At 42.5% G+C, this 14,823-nt stretch overlaps 1 protein-coding gene across 1 annotated transcript in view; it reads right to left on the reverse strand.

Annotated features, from left to right (window-relative positions):
- The window catches only part of CCBE1 (collagen and calcium binding EGF domains 1), a 98,467-nt gene extending 84,186 nt beyond the window's left edge, over window positions 1–14,281 (reverse strand). Inside the window, exons 1-2 of the mRNA XM_059834160.1 lie at window positions 14,181–14,281; window positions 13,983–14,063 (exon numbers count right to left, since the gene is read on the reverse strand). Coding sequence (XP_059690143.1) covers window positions 13,983–14,063; window positions 14,181–14,281 — 182 coding nt within the window. The remainder of the gene's footprint in view (window positions 1–13,982; window positions 14,064–14,180) is intronic.
- Window positions 14,282–14,823: the final 542 nt, after the last annotated feature.

Raw genomic sequence — 14,823 nt, forward strand, 5'->3', positions numbered from 1 at the left:
CAACAGCTGAAATGCTAAGTTTATAAATAATTTCCTTTTGTTATGATTTTCAGATATATGCTGTAAAAGGAAAAATTAAGGGCTCTACAGCTAATCCTGCATCTAAACATTGACTTTATGAAGGGAATGACTGACCATCCACCTGTAGCCTATGAACTACCTCAGAGTATTTAACAGAAAATTACATTGTGGAAAATTTACTTTTTAAGAAGGAATTAAAAAAACAGAAAGATTTTGTGAACAGAAGCAGTAAAGCTTACTATAAACAATGCAAACAAAAAGGAGTAGGTGCCTGTGCCTCTCAAAGTTTTTTAAAGACAGTGCATTTAGTCCAAGTAAAGCAGGCAAATAAGCTGCCATGCTCTACATGTTTTGTTATTTTTACAGCTGCTACCAAATAATAATAAAAAATCTTGCATTTACTTGTAAAACTCATGCTTCAGTAAGAAAAGGTGCCAAAAAAAATTATTCTCTCCAAGAAACTAACAGTTACACTTCATAAAGATATCATGAAAGGTTTCAGGGAGTCTTCCGAATGGGGAATGTCTTCCTGCTATGGGGTAAAAGATGGAGAAGTATCTTCAAAGACAAACAACTTCATTTTGCCTCCAGTAACACGGAAAAACTTGAGATTCTTTAAAGCCTGCAGTTTAGCCAGTTTTAAAATAAAAACTGTTTCTAACAGAAGCTAGCATCTACTTCTGTATTTATCAAGAACCTGCTCCTCCAAAGAAGCGTGCCTTGTAAACAGACTTTTTTCATGCTATATAAATGGGCTTAGGAACTACAGTTGTCCTACCAAAAAAAAAAAAAACCCAAAAAAGGAGTAAAGTAGCTTTTCATTCAGATAATGATATCCAGCTACAGAATGCCCATTTGACATTTGACTTCCAAACCCAAATTTTTGAAGCCTCTGCTTCTCTCTGCCATTATCACCAGGCAGCTTGGGATGATGTAAGGGTTCATGGTCCAGGTCTTCCCCACAGCAGCCCCGTTTAGCTAAAAGGGCAATCAGGGATGGTAGCATGTGATTAGGACCACTTCCGAAACTCGTGTTCTCAAGCAATTGAATCATTGAGATTCAAGCATCTCAATTGCATCTCTGATGCTGCTTAGCAGCTTTTTTCCACGTGCATCCCATTGTAGCAGGCAGGATATTGAATCTTTTGAAACAGTTAATTTTCTCCCAACTGAGACTGAATTTCAGTAATAAACACTTGCTGTAATTTTTCATCCTCTGGGCCATTATATTTCCAAGAAGCAAGGTCAAGATGGCATTTAATAAAAGGATTGCTGTATTTGTTTGGTTCTTTCTTCCAAAAGAGAAGCCCTGCAGAGCAAAGCAACAAATCGGACAATATGGAATCCAGCCAGGGTCTTCAGCCCTAATACACAATTAAGAGGAATCCGAACACAGGAAAATTTCCTCTCTGTTTCCATTCTGAAGATGTATTTGTCCTGCATTAAATCTTTGTCAAGTCCTTAAGGAAAATTTCTTGGAACAATTTTCTTTTCATTGGAACAACTTACAACTGTAATGGCTGTAAGGTCAATGAAAATGTTTGAAGTCTCTTTTTCCTAGTACTTAAAAATATCCAGCAGTCCATATTGCAAACAAGGATGTGTAAATAAATATATGTGTACATGTTAGCCATTCTTGCTCCTGACTACTTGTTTTCTGCTGCTCTTTTCACTCCACCACAGCTATTTTCACTGGAGATATTCCAGTGATGTACCATTAGCTTACTCCCACTGTGGAAATACTCTGGATATTTTTGCAACATAAGAAAACATCACAAAAATCTAATGTCTCTTGGTGGATATGAAAAAATACACTTCAAAAAAGGAGCATTTTTTCTTCTTATCTCAAACAGTAGCATTTTGTTGGACTGGAATGACAGCAAATCACCATAAGTAAGCAAAGTCCAGCAAGTTATTTGAAGATGCGATTTATGGTGACCTTCTTTTCTGTAACAGGAACACTACATCTTCAGCATAAGCTGTCAAGGTCTTTTTTTCCATGAGGCATAAATTAGGCTTTTCCCTCCATTTTATAGCTGAAGAAGTAGCTAATACTGACATCCCATAGTAAAACTTAGTGGGTAACTGAAGGCAGAATTTGGCACGATAGGGGTCCTTGAGGAGCACAGAAATTCAGCCCAGGATCTAGAACAACAACTCAACTCCTGGGAAGTCCATCCTAAGGTTAAACAACATTGCCTCCCAGGATCACAGTGCTCCCACTGATGTAAATCTGGAGGGGCACCATCAAGGACCCTTCCAATCATGCTCAATAAAACAGCAACTCAAATATGGGTCAGTGCGAGGACAACAAACAGCACAAACAAGACTCTGGCCAACGAACTCAGCTTGGAAAACCAAGCAGAGAAACTCGCTTCATTGGTAAGTTGCATTCAATCTGCTTTAGCAACTTTTTGCGTTCTTTTTTTCATGGAATGCTAAGAAGAATTATGAAGAATTCTAAAAATGACACACTTTAGTATAGGTCCAGGGAGGTCAGCAGAGCTACAGAAATGCAACCTTCTGCAAATCTTTTCATACAGCATCTTTAATGCCTATGCAAGGGACGAAAAGAGCCATCCTTTAGCACAGGTGAGCTTCTAAGAATAATCAAGAAGGGACCAGTCCTGCAAACACATTCATGCAAGCCAAGTAGTTTTCTTGAGCTCCTGTGCCACACAGAGAGATTTCTGCAGGAAAAGGACCTAATTTAACATCAGATACAAGGAGAAGGTTTGAATGCACTCTGAATCTACTTCGAACCCAGAGGAGATGCCAGGAATGCAGGTCTGTCTTTATAAAACTTCTGTGGGTAAAGCTCTTTGCTGAGGTTATATCATAGGGAAATTCCCATTTCTCTTTAAGAAGTTTAAAAAACAGAAGGAAATAGGACGTGTTAACTTGCCCTGAAGGATAACTCCCTTTCTCCCCATTGACCGTATACAGACAGAGCAGAGTGGTCTGGACTCCTAAAGCAGACTCTTAACAGAAAGGTCTGAAAACTGGGAAGTGTCAGGTTGTTCCCTCTTTCCCTCCCTCATCCCTAATTTACTGGTTTGTTCCTGGAAGAAAGAAATGTGGGGAACTGAAGGGTGAGAGTGGGGGGCAGGGAAACACACTCAGAAGTACCATTTTTAGTATCTTCTGTTTTGCTACTAGACAAGCTAGAAGGCAAGCAGGACAAGGTAGAATAAAAATGTATCCCATGTTCTCCATTTTTAATCACATTCCTTTTTGTGTTTCTTCATTTTAAAATCAGAAGAGCTTGAAATGAGAATTTTTCCATTAAAATTAAAAAAAAAGAAAGGAATGACCCATTTTCTATAGGCTCCTCATATCTCAATTTCGAAATTTAAAGCAGTTTCACCAACTGCTCTCTGGATATGCATCTGCAGCCTCCAGGGAGTAGGAAGTCCAGTGGACATAGACTTTCTTCAGGAAAAACAAAAGAAACCAGAAAAACCTAATGAGCTTTTTAAATCCAAGTATACATCAAAACAACCTTTCTACATCTCCCTAAGGAAATACGCTATTTTCCATATAAGCATATAAGAAGCATATTATGTAATCTATTAAGATTAATTTTATTATTAATTTGATTATTTATTCTTTTAATTGTAATTTAATTATTTAATTCATCTATTAAGCTTTTGCATTCTTATTAAGATTAATTAAGATTTTGCATCCTATTAAAATTAATTAAGATTAAGATTAATCTAATTATGTAATCTATCAAGAAGCCAACATCTGAGGCACCACAAGAGTCACAGTCTGAGGCAACGCTTGCCTGTAGACTGTCTGGGCCATCGTGCAGACCAACAGCCCAACCACAGCTGGGTTCATCATGCTGCTGATTTCCCAGCAGCGGGCAGAGATCAGCCCAGACTGCCAGCATGCCTGCCTGCCACTGCTACTTCCTCCTGCCTTAGGAAGCTGCAGCTGAAAGTGCATATCCCCAGGAGGATCAGACATTTACCAAACAGTAGCTCTAGTGGCCCGTGGTCCTTCAAGTCTCTCTCTCACTCTCTGCTTCCCAACCACGAAGATCTACCAAAGACCCTCATCCCCATTTTCACCCGTTTCTTCTCTTCCCACAGATGCTATTAGAAAGATTAAATAATTTTCCCTTTGGCTATTTTTGTTTGAATTATAACTCATTTCAACTCTCAAAGGCAATAATCTCTAAACTAAGGGTTTTGTCAGAATTCCAGAGAGCAATGTTTAGGAAACGACACCACTTTTATGGTGCAGCTATGATAATAAATGCTATAATGAAAATTGAGTATGATAATAACATCTTGTTGAATAGGCCAGATGTCAGATTTATAGCATATATTAAATGTGTTGAATGTGATCACAGAGATATTAACATTCCACTGAGACGTCCGAGCTCTGGGCAGAAAGTTATTTACAATGAAGTAACGCATCCAATGAAGTTATTTGCTGTCTCTTGTAAAAAGAATTCTGAGCATACTTTTTTTGTGTGTTTTCACAAATTTCTAAATTGTCAGCATTTACCCATTACTCATAAAATATTACGATAATACTTCATGTATTTCTTCATCCATTTTGCAGTCTGTACCATCTAACTTCTTGGACTTACTTATGCGTCTTGTTACGGAGAATTAGGTGGTCAACCTTCCCCTCGAGAGAGGGTAGCGAGGCTATGAAGCGAATATGAACACTGCTTTTTACATCAGAATCTATGCACCACTAATTTCTCCATAGAAAGACTATTGTTTGTCACACACTTGCTAGCCCAGATGAATATTGTCCTATATTTCTCCAAATTCTCTCTCCAGTGTAACTTGCCTTTGACTTGTAATATTCATTCTCCAAGAACAAGCCATTTAAAAACTCAGATTACAGCTTTGATTTTGCCTCTCTTTCCCACTTAAAACATTGCATATGCACCACTTTAGCAACCAGCCCATGTGAAAAGGAAGGAGAGAAATTCTGTTTGATGTGCACTTACTACTGAATGTCTGCTAATATTAAGACAGCGAATATAGTCCTTGTATATTTCACCTTATTTAAATTCCGGCACAGATCATCTTTTAAAATGGATGTGGTTAGAACTTAAGTGTAATAAAAAACACAGAAGTACATGTTTTTAATAGCTGGATGTACGCTAAATGCTTTATGGTCTCGTACTTCATTTTTTGAACCAGGATCAACAATGAAATCAACACAACATGATGGAAAACACTCTTTAAGTGAGAAGGATTTTCCAAGTACGACTAAGCTCCGAGATTATTGTCTACAACTGAAATTGTTTTTCTCTTTGACTGTTAAACAGAGCTACCCTCAAGGAGATGCAAACAAATTGCTTTCTTTTCCTAGGCCAAGAAGAAACCCAGTCATCACTGTATGGATTCTGCTCTCCATTGTTTCTGCTTACAATTAGAACATAGAAGAGATGGCAGAGTAGAGCAGTAGAGTGACATTTGCTACTGTTAGTTTACAAAAGAAGCCACCATTCGTTTGAAAACTGAAACCGAGCAAACAGAAAATGGACAACAGAGAGAAAAAAGTTCTGAGCAGAATGTGGGGAAAGTTTTTTTTACTGTAAATCAAATGTCAGCTCTACTTATTTGGATCTTAGGCACAAGCCTCAGCCTCTTATTAAGCATGAGTTTTAAAGAGAGGAACCCTGGAGTGACCCATGTGGGTCTGTAGGAGACATAAGCAACACAAGCGAAGGTCTCCAAAGCAGATCTTCTCCACGTCACTGACTTAGCACACAGCAAGCCCAGCGCCACCCCCAACAGATGATGACACTGATATTGAACACTCAGCAATGGCTCACGCATTGAGAGAAAAGTCATCTCAGGACTGGTGGCACTGTGGTGGAGACAAAACCAAAAGATCAACCTCAAGGTTGTGAGAATTCAGCACAATCTCAACAAAAACCCAAAGTCACACATGGCCCAAACGACCAGTGTTGCACAAGCACGAGCACAACCAGAGACGTGATCTATCCCAGGTGAAGTTTCTCTGCACATCTGTAAATCAGTGGGACAGGCCACACCAGGTGTCTCGCACATACCTGCTTTGTGTGACCTTGTTGCACACACACAGTAACTGCTCTCCCAAACATGCAATGACATAAAAACAGGCAAGCATGGCAGAAGCCACAGAAAACCTGTTGCCCGCGTGCTCTTCGTACTGGGCAATGGCTTTCGCAGCTGAATATGGGCAATCCCATCTTATCTGGGATGTCTAGCAAGCTTGATCTATTTTTCAAAGCGTAGTTTAAACATTTCATGTTCAACTACTTCCCAGTAATTTTGTGCTATGACAATGAGTGAAGGCAACATGAACTGAGCAAAGACTGAACAGGCAATTTAAATATCTGCCTGTAAGGTGTCCCTCCTGCCCCCATATGGACCTGCATTTTACAGAGGGGGAGAAAGATTTTCCAAACTAAGGAAGGAAAGAAGGGGAGAGGCTGTCAAGGGAAGATGCAGCAGCTCCTGTAGCTTAGCTCCAAGTCTAGTTGGGAGAACAGGCACCCTCCCCGGGGTGCTTGCGTGTGTGTTTGTCTTTGGTTTTGGCTCATGTTTTGTTTTCCTGGGTTCTACTTAAATAGACGCCTGGAAGCATTTAAATTACACTTCTTTGGGGAGTGATTACCTCCCTTCTATCACACACATATCTGTCACACAAACCACCAGCAAAATGGAATTTTTCTCTTTTTATGCCTTTATAAATTTTTTTTCTGCCTGCTCCATTCCCCTTGGTTTTTTTCCTTTCTCTTCCTTGCCGCTCTGTACCTTTATCCTTCCATTCCTCCCTTTTCTGCCTTGCCTATTTTGACTGCAATCAGTACAGAACAACCCAGCTCAACGGGTCTCTTATCACAATGGGAGCAGTAATACAAGTAGTAATAACGTCCTGCTGTTAGCAAGAGAGACTGCAATCACTTTTTTAAGGACAAAGCAGCCTGACCTTGGGGAGCATATACAATACTTAGGATAATTACAAAAGTCATATTCCCTTTGGCGGCCTATTTTTATTACATATTTTGTATCAGCCACGGGAGGCCCGGGGGCTACTATTTTGTTTGTCTGGAGTCTCTGTGCTAGACGACATGCCCAGAAAAGTCAGTTCATATTTAACCCTATATTCTGTAGATGAAAACCATAATGCCATGCACCTGGATTTCATTATCGATCAAACCACCAAGGAGGGTACTTATCATAAAGCTCATGGCTTGCCAGTTTTAGAATTCTCCAAACTGCTTTGATGTGAACATCAAAAACTTCCGGGCTACACGAACAACCATTTGCCAGACCTCATCCTTTAATTGTAGCATGTCCTACCTCAGTGCACCACTCACAGTAACTATGCAATGTTCTGACAGATCATTAATTATATTGGTTCATTTTGGAGTGAACTGGACGTACAGAGGAGACACCGCACAGTAAATCCACAGCAGCACTGCGTTTTGCTGCCGGCGGCTTTGCTCCAGCCAGTAGCATCCACACCTGCTGAGATCTCAGGTGTCCCTAACCTCACCAAAATTCAGTAAGAATTAAGATCCTTAGACTTAGGACCTGAGATAGCAAAGTCATGGCCACCCAAATGCTGTACGGAAGCCTACAGACATGTGTGTGGCATTTGCGTTGCTCTTAACCGGCAGCTATTCACAACGTATCACAGAAACTGAGAGCAATCTGTTCCCTTGGCAGTCACAGCAAAGGAAATCCAATCAAACTAAGGACTGACTGCGTTCAGAACCATGATGCTTAAAAGCGCTACTTGCAAAGCGATAGTGAGAAAAAAATTCTAGGAAAGCTGGGAAAATGTCTTAGCATCATTGTAGCATACACTGTTCTGTAAAAAAAGCAGCGTACCGAAGCTAAATTTTATTTATTCGTGTGTATGAAAGTCTACCTGTGATGGCAATTTCCAGGAAGATTTTTTTTTACATATATATATCTATATGAAACAGAGAACAAAAACTTTTGAACTAGGAGAACACTTACGTTTGTAGCATCTCTTCATAAACACCATGTTAGCGAACGAATTAGTAGAATTAGTGCTAGCGAGACTTGGGGAGCAGCACTCCTTCACGGATGTCCCGTGTCACAGAACTGTTGAGTACATCATTTTCATGATGATGGTTTGATATGGAGTTCAATACTACATGCATATCACAGGTTTCTTCATAGGATGAATAAATCAGTAAGGTCTGACACCCCTCATTTTCAATCTGATCACCAAAAAGCATCACTGCAGCTCTTTTCAGTAGTGCTCACAGCCTACATGGGCATGTTTCAGATGCTGATGCCACCCTGAGTGATGCACAGAGTTAGCAGCTTGTGGCACTTCACCACTGAACTACATGCAAAAGAAGAATTGTTAGTTTATTGAAACGTAGAGAAACTCTTTTGGGCAGATGTGGAATTACAGCTGTTGTGTATGTTTAGTTTTCTAAAACCGAAACAAAATACGAATTCATAGCCTCTCTTAAATTTTCAGCAAAATTCCACCATGGAGTGCATTTCCCTACAAGATAACTGGAGATTAAGCAATACACTGCTCCAGTCAGATAAATGTCTTGTTTTTACTGTTATATTGTATCAATTGAGGCTCTTTCAATTCTATTAAAACTGAAATGGTCAGCAAAACTTCAGAGAGGAAACACAACGACAACAATAAAAAAGAAATCTCTGAAAAGAAAAGTCAGAAGATAAGATGACAAAATGACATCCTTGCTTACTCCAGCTGAAAGCTTCAAAATTGTATATAGCATTTTTTTTCCTGTTGGAAAGCTCTGCAACATGCTCGTCAAGTATCTGGGAACCAGGAATTGCATACGGTCCCCAAGGGCATATTAGTGAAAGTGCTGCTCTTTGTGAAACAGCTACAATCCAACTTACTTGCAATTACTTTTATCTTTTAAGAATGTGCAAAATGATACAGTCTATAAAAACAGTAGGCTCCACCAGCAATATCAGCATTCAAGAGAGTAAAAAAGAAATGCTTTTTGAGGCATGCGATCTCTGGTTAGCATCAGAATTAAGTAGGGTGTAAGGATACAAGCATTCTCTTCTGCAATACGTTTGAATTGTCTTTTTGTTATGAAGTGTAGAGCACTCTTTCACAGCAAAATTTAAAATCTAAAATGTAGGGAAGGCCTCTGTAAAATACTTGTAGCTGCTAATTATCAGATGAAGAAGCTGACAACCTACATTGAAACGTGTTCATCCTATTTAAAAGACCTTTTGCTTGCGAATTACTACAAAATAGTTACTGATTACGTTCTAAGCCAAGATTTAAGCCCCACAACATGGGGCTTATTTGTACATATAACATGTAAAGATTTGCCTCATCTGTACAAAGATTTTACCATCATTAGCTAGGACTATTCTACTAACCATTTCTATTCTAAACCTCCTAATCCCTGCTGGTCCCACAGAAGGAAGGAGCAGGAGCAGCCTCCATCACTACACACACAGAATTAGGGTATAATATGTTACTTGAGGAACTTGCACACTTAATTTTCAGCAAAAAATGCAGGAAATAGAGAGTGGTCACCATGATGTCAGAGGAATATGGATCATTTCTCTCATTGGGTCAATAGTGTATTTGTTTTAAAAAATCAGCTTCGTCAACTAATTTAGTCCATTTCATTTGCAAGCTGGAGAGGGAATTAGACTAATAGTTTCAGCTAAATAAAAGAAAAAAACCCCTTCCCTTTGCTCATGAAGGCAATGCCTAAAGTGTTCTTCCAGGCTATGCAGCTCCAGGTTCAAGTTTTCATCTGCCTGGTTCGCACATGCTGGTTTCCCTAATTTAGCCCCTTATTTTTATCAAAAATTTCTGAAAAAATATTTCTTTCAAGTCAATTTACAACAGTATTTAAGTGGGTTAGTAGACAAGAAGATCTGCACAGTCAGAGGATACAAATATCTCATTTTCCCATCTGTTTCATGCTTGAATCTTTCTACAACTGGTGATGAGCAAACAGCTGCCCACTAGCAAATATTTCTGTTAAGTCTGTGTATTGTCTTTCTGAATCATTTTCACTACACTCTTTGAATTCTAACTGAATAGAATATTTAGCTCTCCTAATATACAACAGTTAATTAAGTGATCAAGTTTTGCTGTTTTTTAAAAAGGGAGCAACTCCAATTAAAAATTGTACCAGGTTAGATGTTGAACCTCCTGAACCTGGAAGGGACGTAACCACTACCATCCCCTTATGGGAACACAGCTACACGATCAGGATGAAGCAAAGGGATGCCTATTCCAGATGCTGCTTTTCCTTCTGGACCACAGAAATGATGTACGGTAGCACTGTTTAAAATGAAAACGAATGAAGGACTGTAATGAAAAGGACTGCTGCTAAGATGTACAAACTGAAATGTCACATGCAACATTATTCATTCCGTGAGAACACACGGAAGCACTGAAGAAAACTGCGGCAACATTCATGTAACTTAACACGCCAACAAATTGTTTGAAAGTCTTATCCGAAACAGGTTAACGTCACATTCAAATATCTGGAGAAGACAGTAACACGTGATTGGGGCCTCATATTCTCATGCTGCCCAAATTTCATCAAATTTGATGAAATTTTGCATACAGTAGGAATTCAAAGTCTTACTGGACTATTACATTACCAACAAATCTGCAGAACTCATTCTCTGTACTTACATGATTGGGCCATTTGCACCAGGTACTTTCTGCAGTTACATACATAAGTTTAAATAAGATTTGCACTGAAAAGATACTGTACAAGCTCCCACTGCTTTTTGCATCTGTTCCTCTGTACTCTTATGAAAATAAATACAGAGAACATCTAAAAAAATACAAATCAAACTAAGCCAAGGGCCAGACTGCACATATTCAAAAAGGAAAAATACATCTAATTATGTACAAGGTTGCTATGACCACAGGGAAAAATGCCAATATATTCTCAGTGCTTGGCCCCACTTTTGGCTTGGCCCTCCATTTGGCTCATCTTTATTCATGAGTAAATCTGGTTAAAAAAAATTTTCAAGAAATATTTTTTTGTGAGGCAAAGATGCTGTTTTTATTGAAGTGTTCTGCAAACATGCTGATTTTCATGAAAAATTCCAGCAGAAGGAATAAAAGGATGAAATTGCTTTCAGTCAACAATTCATGCTTTGGAAAACTAATTTTGCTTAGGAATTTTGATATCTAACTTCAAATGTATTTCTTTTTTTTATTTAAGTAATTGCACAGCAGATCATTAGTAGTGGTGCATGTTGCCTTATGCCTGACGTGTTATGACATGAGATAAATTTTGTGTCAGTTTGTTTAATTTCTACGCAAAAGGTACTTTGACCCAGAAAAGAAATTAGGTGTTTATGCTAATAGTAAATAGCAGCTGACATTAACTACCCTTTTAAACTACCTCTAACAATGTATATAAATTACTGTATTATTCATAACTATTGTCATTATGAAATACTGTGAAAAAACTGTCTAGGAAGATAAAAAATGAAATTTTGTAAGGATAAATATTAGAAGACCAAAATCAAGTTTCGCAGAAACCTGGAGTGAGTTCCCCAAAGCCACAGCTGAGTTTCTGTCCAGCTGAAGTTTTTTAAATGTTTGCTGTCATTCCAAATGTGAAAACTGAATCCTAAAGTACCTGAATGTCCTACAAAACAAAACCCACCTTGAGGCACCACAGGCTTGGTCAACACTTGCAAGTTTCCTGTCATCTCATTAACAGCCTCAACCTCAAAATATTAATGAATCTTCAATTAAAACATGTTCTGCTGAGGTTAATCCCACATGCCTGCTGGAAGCACACCTTGCTACCAGGAGCAATGGGGATGCTGCTCTTCCCCTAAGGTTCACCATCACAGGTGAGTGATGCTGCTGGTCCACGTCAGAGCGTGGCACACCTCCGAGGGGCAGGACCAGCAGCACACCGCAGCGCAGGTATGTCCTCTGTGCAGAGCTACTCTGCTGAGCCACATGCCTCCGTTTCGGAGGTGCTGCCCTGTTCTTGTGCACACAGACATCACAAAAGTGATGGGGGACGGACCCCTCCTCACCTGACCCTAAAGGCTAGACCTTGAAGACACATGATTACGTGGAAATTGATTTTTTTCTTTTTTAAAGCAAGGCAGCCCTAGCAGTCATAGAAATAGAGAAGATTTGAAAACATGAACCAAAACAACCTAGGGTGCAACGCAGCGATTTGGAAACGCTCATTCACAGCCTGTGCTGGTTCGGGATGACGAACGCCACTTGGGATTGTGCAGGGGGAGAGCTGGGGAGGGAGGGAGGGCTCGGCACAACCAGATCCCAAAGGTCAGAAATACCTCAGCAAGGATGAAAGAAAGTACAAGTGGGACTTGGCAGCCAGACAGAGTCCTGCTTTCTTTGCACGGTGGCCCACAGCAGCCAGTGGAGCCTCTGAAGTCCTCATCCATTGCACACAAAGCAGACCCACTTTGCTCAGATGGATTTTGGGACAAGCAGTAGTGACAGAGTAACTAGCAGAAGAGTCACATGTGTGCTGTTTTACGCAGCTCCTACTCCATCTTTCTCCTGCAGTAACTCCCCACTCTCTCAACACAGGCTCGTTCGCTCCTTTGCTCTGCTCCCAAACCAGAGAAACGCTGCAGGTTCAACCAGGTACTCTCATTCCCTGTAAAACCTACACACTGCCTCCCTCCAAAAAGTGTTGTGTGCTGCTGCATGCTACAGAGCTGCTTACAAGCGGGCTCTGCTTCACTTTCACAGGGAGAAGAGAGAGAAGATAAAGGAAGCAGGGAAGGGTGGTCTCCAATCCCTGCAGAGCCCTTCCCAGGGGCTCTAAGGATGCTAACGCTGCTGAGAAATGGGCAGCAGCGTGACACCTTCCCAGGTGGCTGTGGCTGCTGGAGGGCATGAACCGGCCCTGAGCGTGTGAGCGAGGCACAACACGGCTGCACCGTGCATCTGCAGCTCTCTGGTATTTATGCCAAACAGAAAACACTCTGGGAAGTAATGGAAGATCTCTCTGTAACACTTTTCACAAGCATCAATGTGCCTTATCGTATTTTTGGTATATGCAAGCGGCTCCCTGCCACATGCAGGCGTACACACACAGGCAGAGCACAGTTGCTTCCACAAAGTAACCTCTCCCAAGAAGCAGCTTTCATGGATGAAAGATCTCACCTGTGGGGATAGGACTAATCAGAGGACATCAGTAAAGGGATACATGTGTGCTCGTACTTTGTGTGTATTTCTCCAAAAGCACATCTATTGTTAACTGTTCTGGACATTTGTCATCATTAAAACAACTTTAAAATTCTTCTGAAAAACTCTCAAATACACAGCTGAAAAATGAAAACTCAGGGCTGGATTCATCTTACTTAATTTGTGAGGCCTCTGCTGAAGTCTCCCCCAGAGCTGGTTACTGAAGAAGTTACTCATTCTGAGGGTATGATTCATCTACCTAAATGTAAATGTCTTTTGGGTGGTGTGAATCCAGTTGAGCTCACTGATTATTCTCCAACTGATGGCAGCTGTAGCTCCAGCGCACTCCTAGACATCCAGGTCAGAGGAATCCTCTCTCACTGTATCAGTGACTGACAGCCAGGATACGGCAATCAAAACCACACGCACCCTCTCCAGCAATGCCTTTAAGGTGACATTTGCAGCGAGTTACTAAAACCTTTCGCTTGGGCAACAGCGGGACTTGCCAAGGGAGATGCCGCACGTGAGAGGGGTATGACCGAGTTATCCGTTCCGTTCCTCAGAGCGTGGGGCGGCAGAGGTGCCTGTGTGGGTTAGCGTGGAGCAGGGGGGAGGCAAACAGATGCCACAGCTGCTGTCCCCGCGCTGACACCAACACGCGTGTGTCCCTCGCACTCCCCACCTAGAGCAGCGCGGCGCCTTCCGCGCGGGCAGCGAGCCCCGATCCACGGCCACGCGTGTGCCCCGCGCCCCCCCCCCCAGCCCTCCGCTGCCGCGGCGCTCACCTGAAGCAGGTGGTGAGCTCGCCCGTGGGCTTCAGGCAAGGGTACCGGGTGGTGGCGATTTTGTTCTCGGAGCAAACCTCCCTGCAAGGCGGGGAGTCGGATTGTTAAAAAAAGGGAGAAAAAGGAAAAAGAAGGTGGTGGGTGGGGGGGAAACGCACAGAAACAGGAGGACGGGGGCCCGCGGCGGGGGACACCCACCTGTCGCCGTCCTGTGGCTCCTCCCGGTAGGTCCAGGCGTGCCCCAGCGCCAGGAGCAGCAGCAGCCGGAGCGGGGCCAGGCTGCCGGCCGGCCGCCCCATCGGGCCGCCTCTCCCCTGCGCGCCGCGCCGGCTCTGCCCGCCCCGGCCGGCGGCGGGGCTGCGCCGACCCGCCGCTCCTCCCGCCCCGGCGGAGGGCCGCCCCCCGCGGCCGCCAGATGTGCCCGCGGGGAGGGGCCGCGCCCGCCCAGATGTGCCGGCAGATGCGGCCCCGCGGCGGGGCGGGGCGAGGCGGGGCGGCGGCCAGATGTGGCGGGGTCGCGGCAGATGTGTGGTGGGGGTGAGGGGACATCAACCGCACCCCCCCCACACCCCTCCCGGCCCCCGGCCGCAGGGAGCAAGGGAAAGGTGCGGGGGGTGCCCGCCCCAGCGTGAGCGGGGCAGAAAGTGATGGAAAGGTCCGAAACCGTGGGGGTGATAAGCGGCTCTCCACGCAGCATCACTGATGTTTTCCAGATTCAGCTTTATCTTAAATCTCTTTCCCAAAGGAACAGAGGGGTTCAAAGCATCTCTGCTGCGGCGGCTGTTTATCCTTGTGTACGGCTGCCACTTCCCCGCCATTCGTAAAAAGGAGATTAACAACA

Source organism: Gavia stellata, chromosome Z (genome assembly GCF_030936135.1).
Source record: "Gavia stellata isolate bGavSte3 chromosome Z, bGavSte3.hap2, whole genome shotgun sequence".
Classification (NCBI taxonomy): Eukaryota; Metazoa; Chordata; class Aves; order Gaviiformes; family Gaviidae; genus Gavia; species Gavia stellata.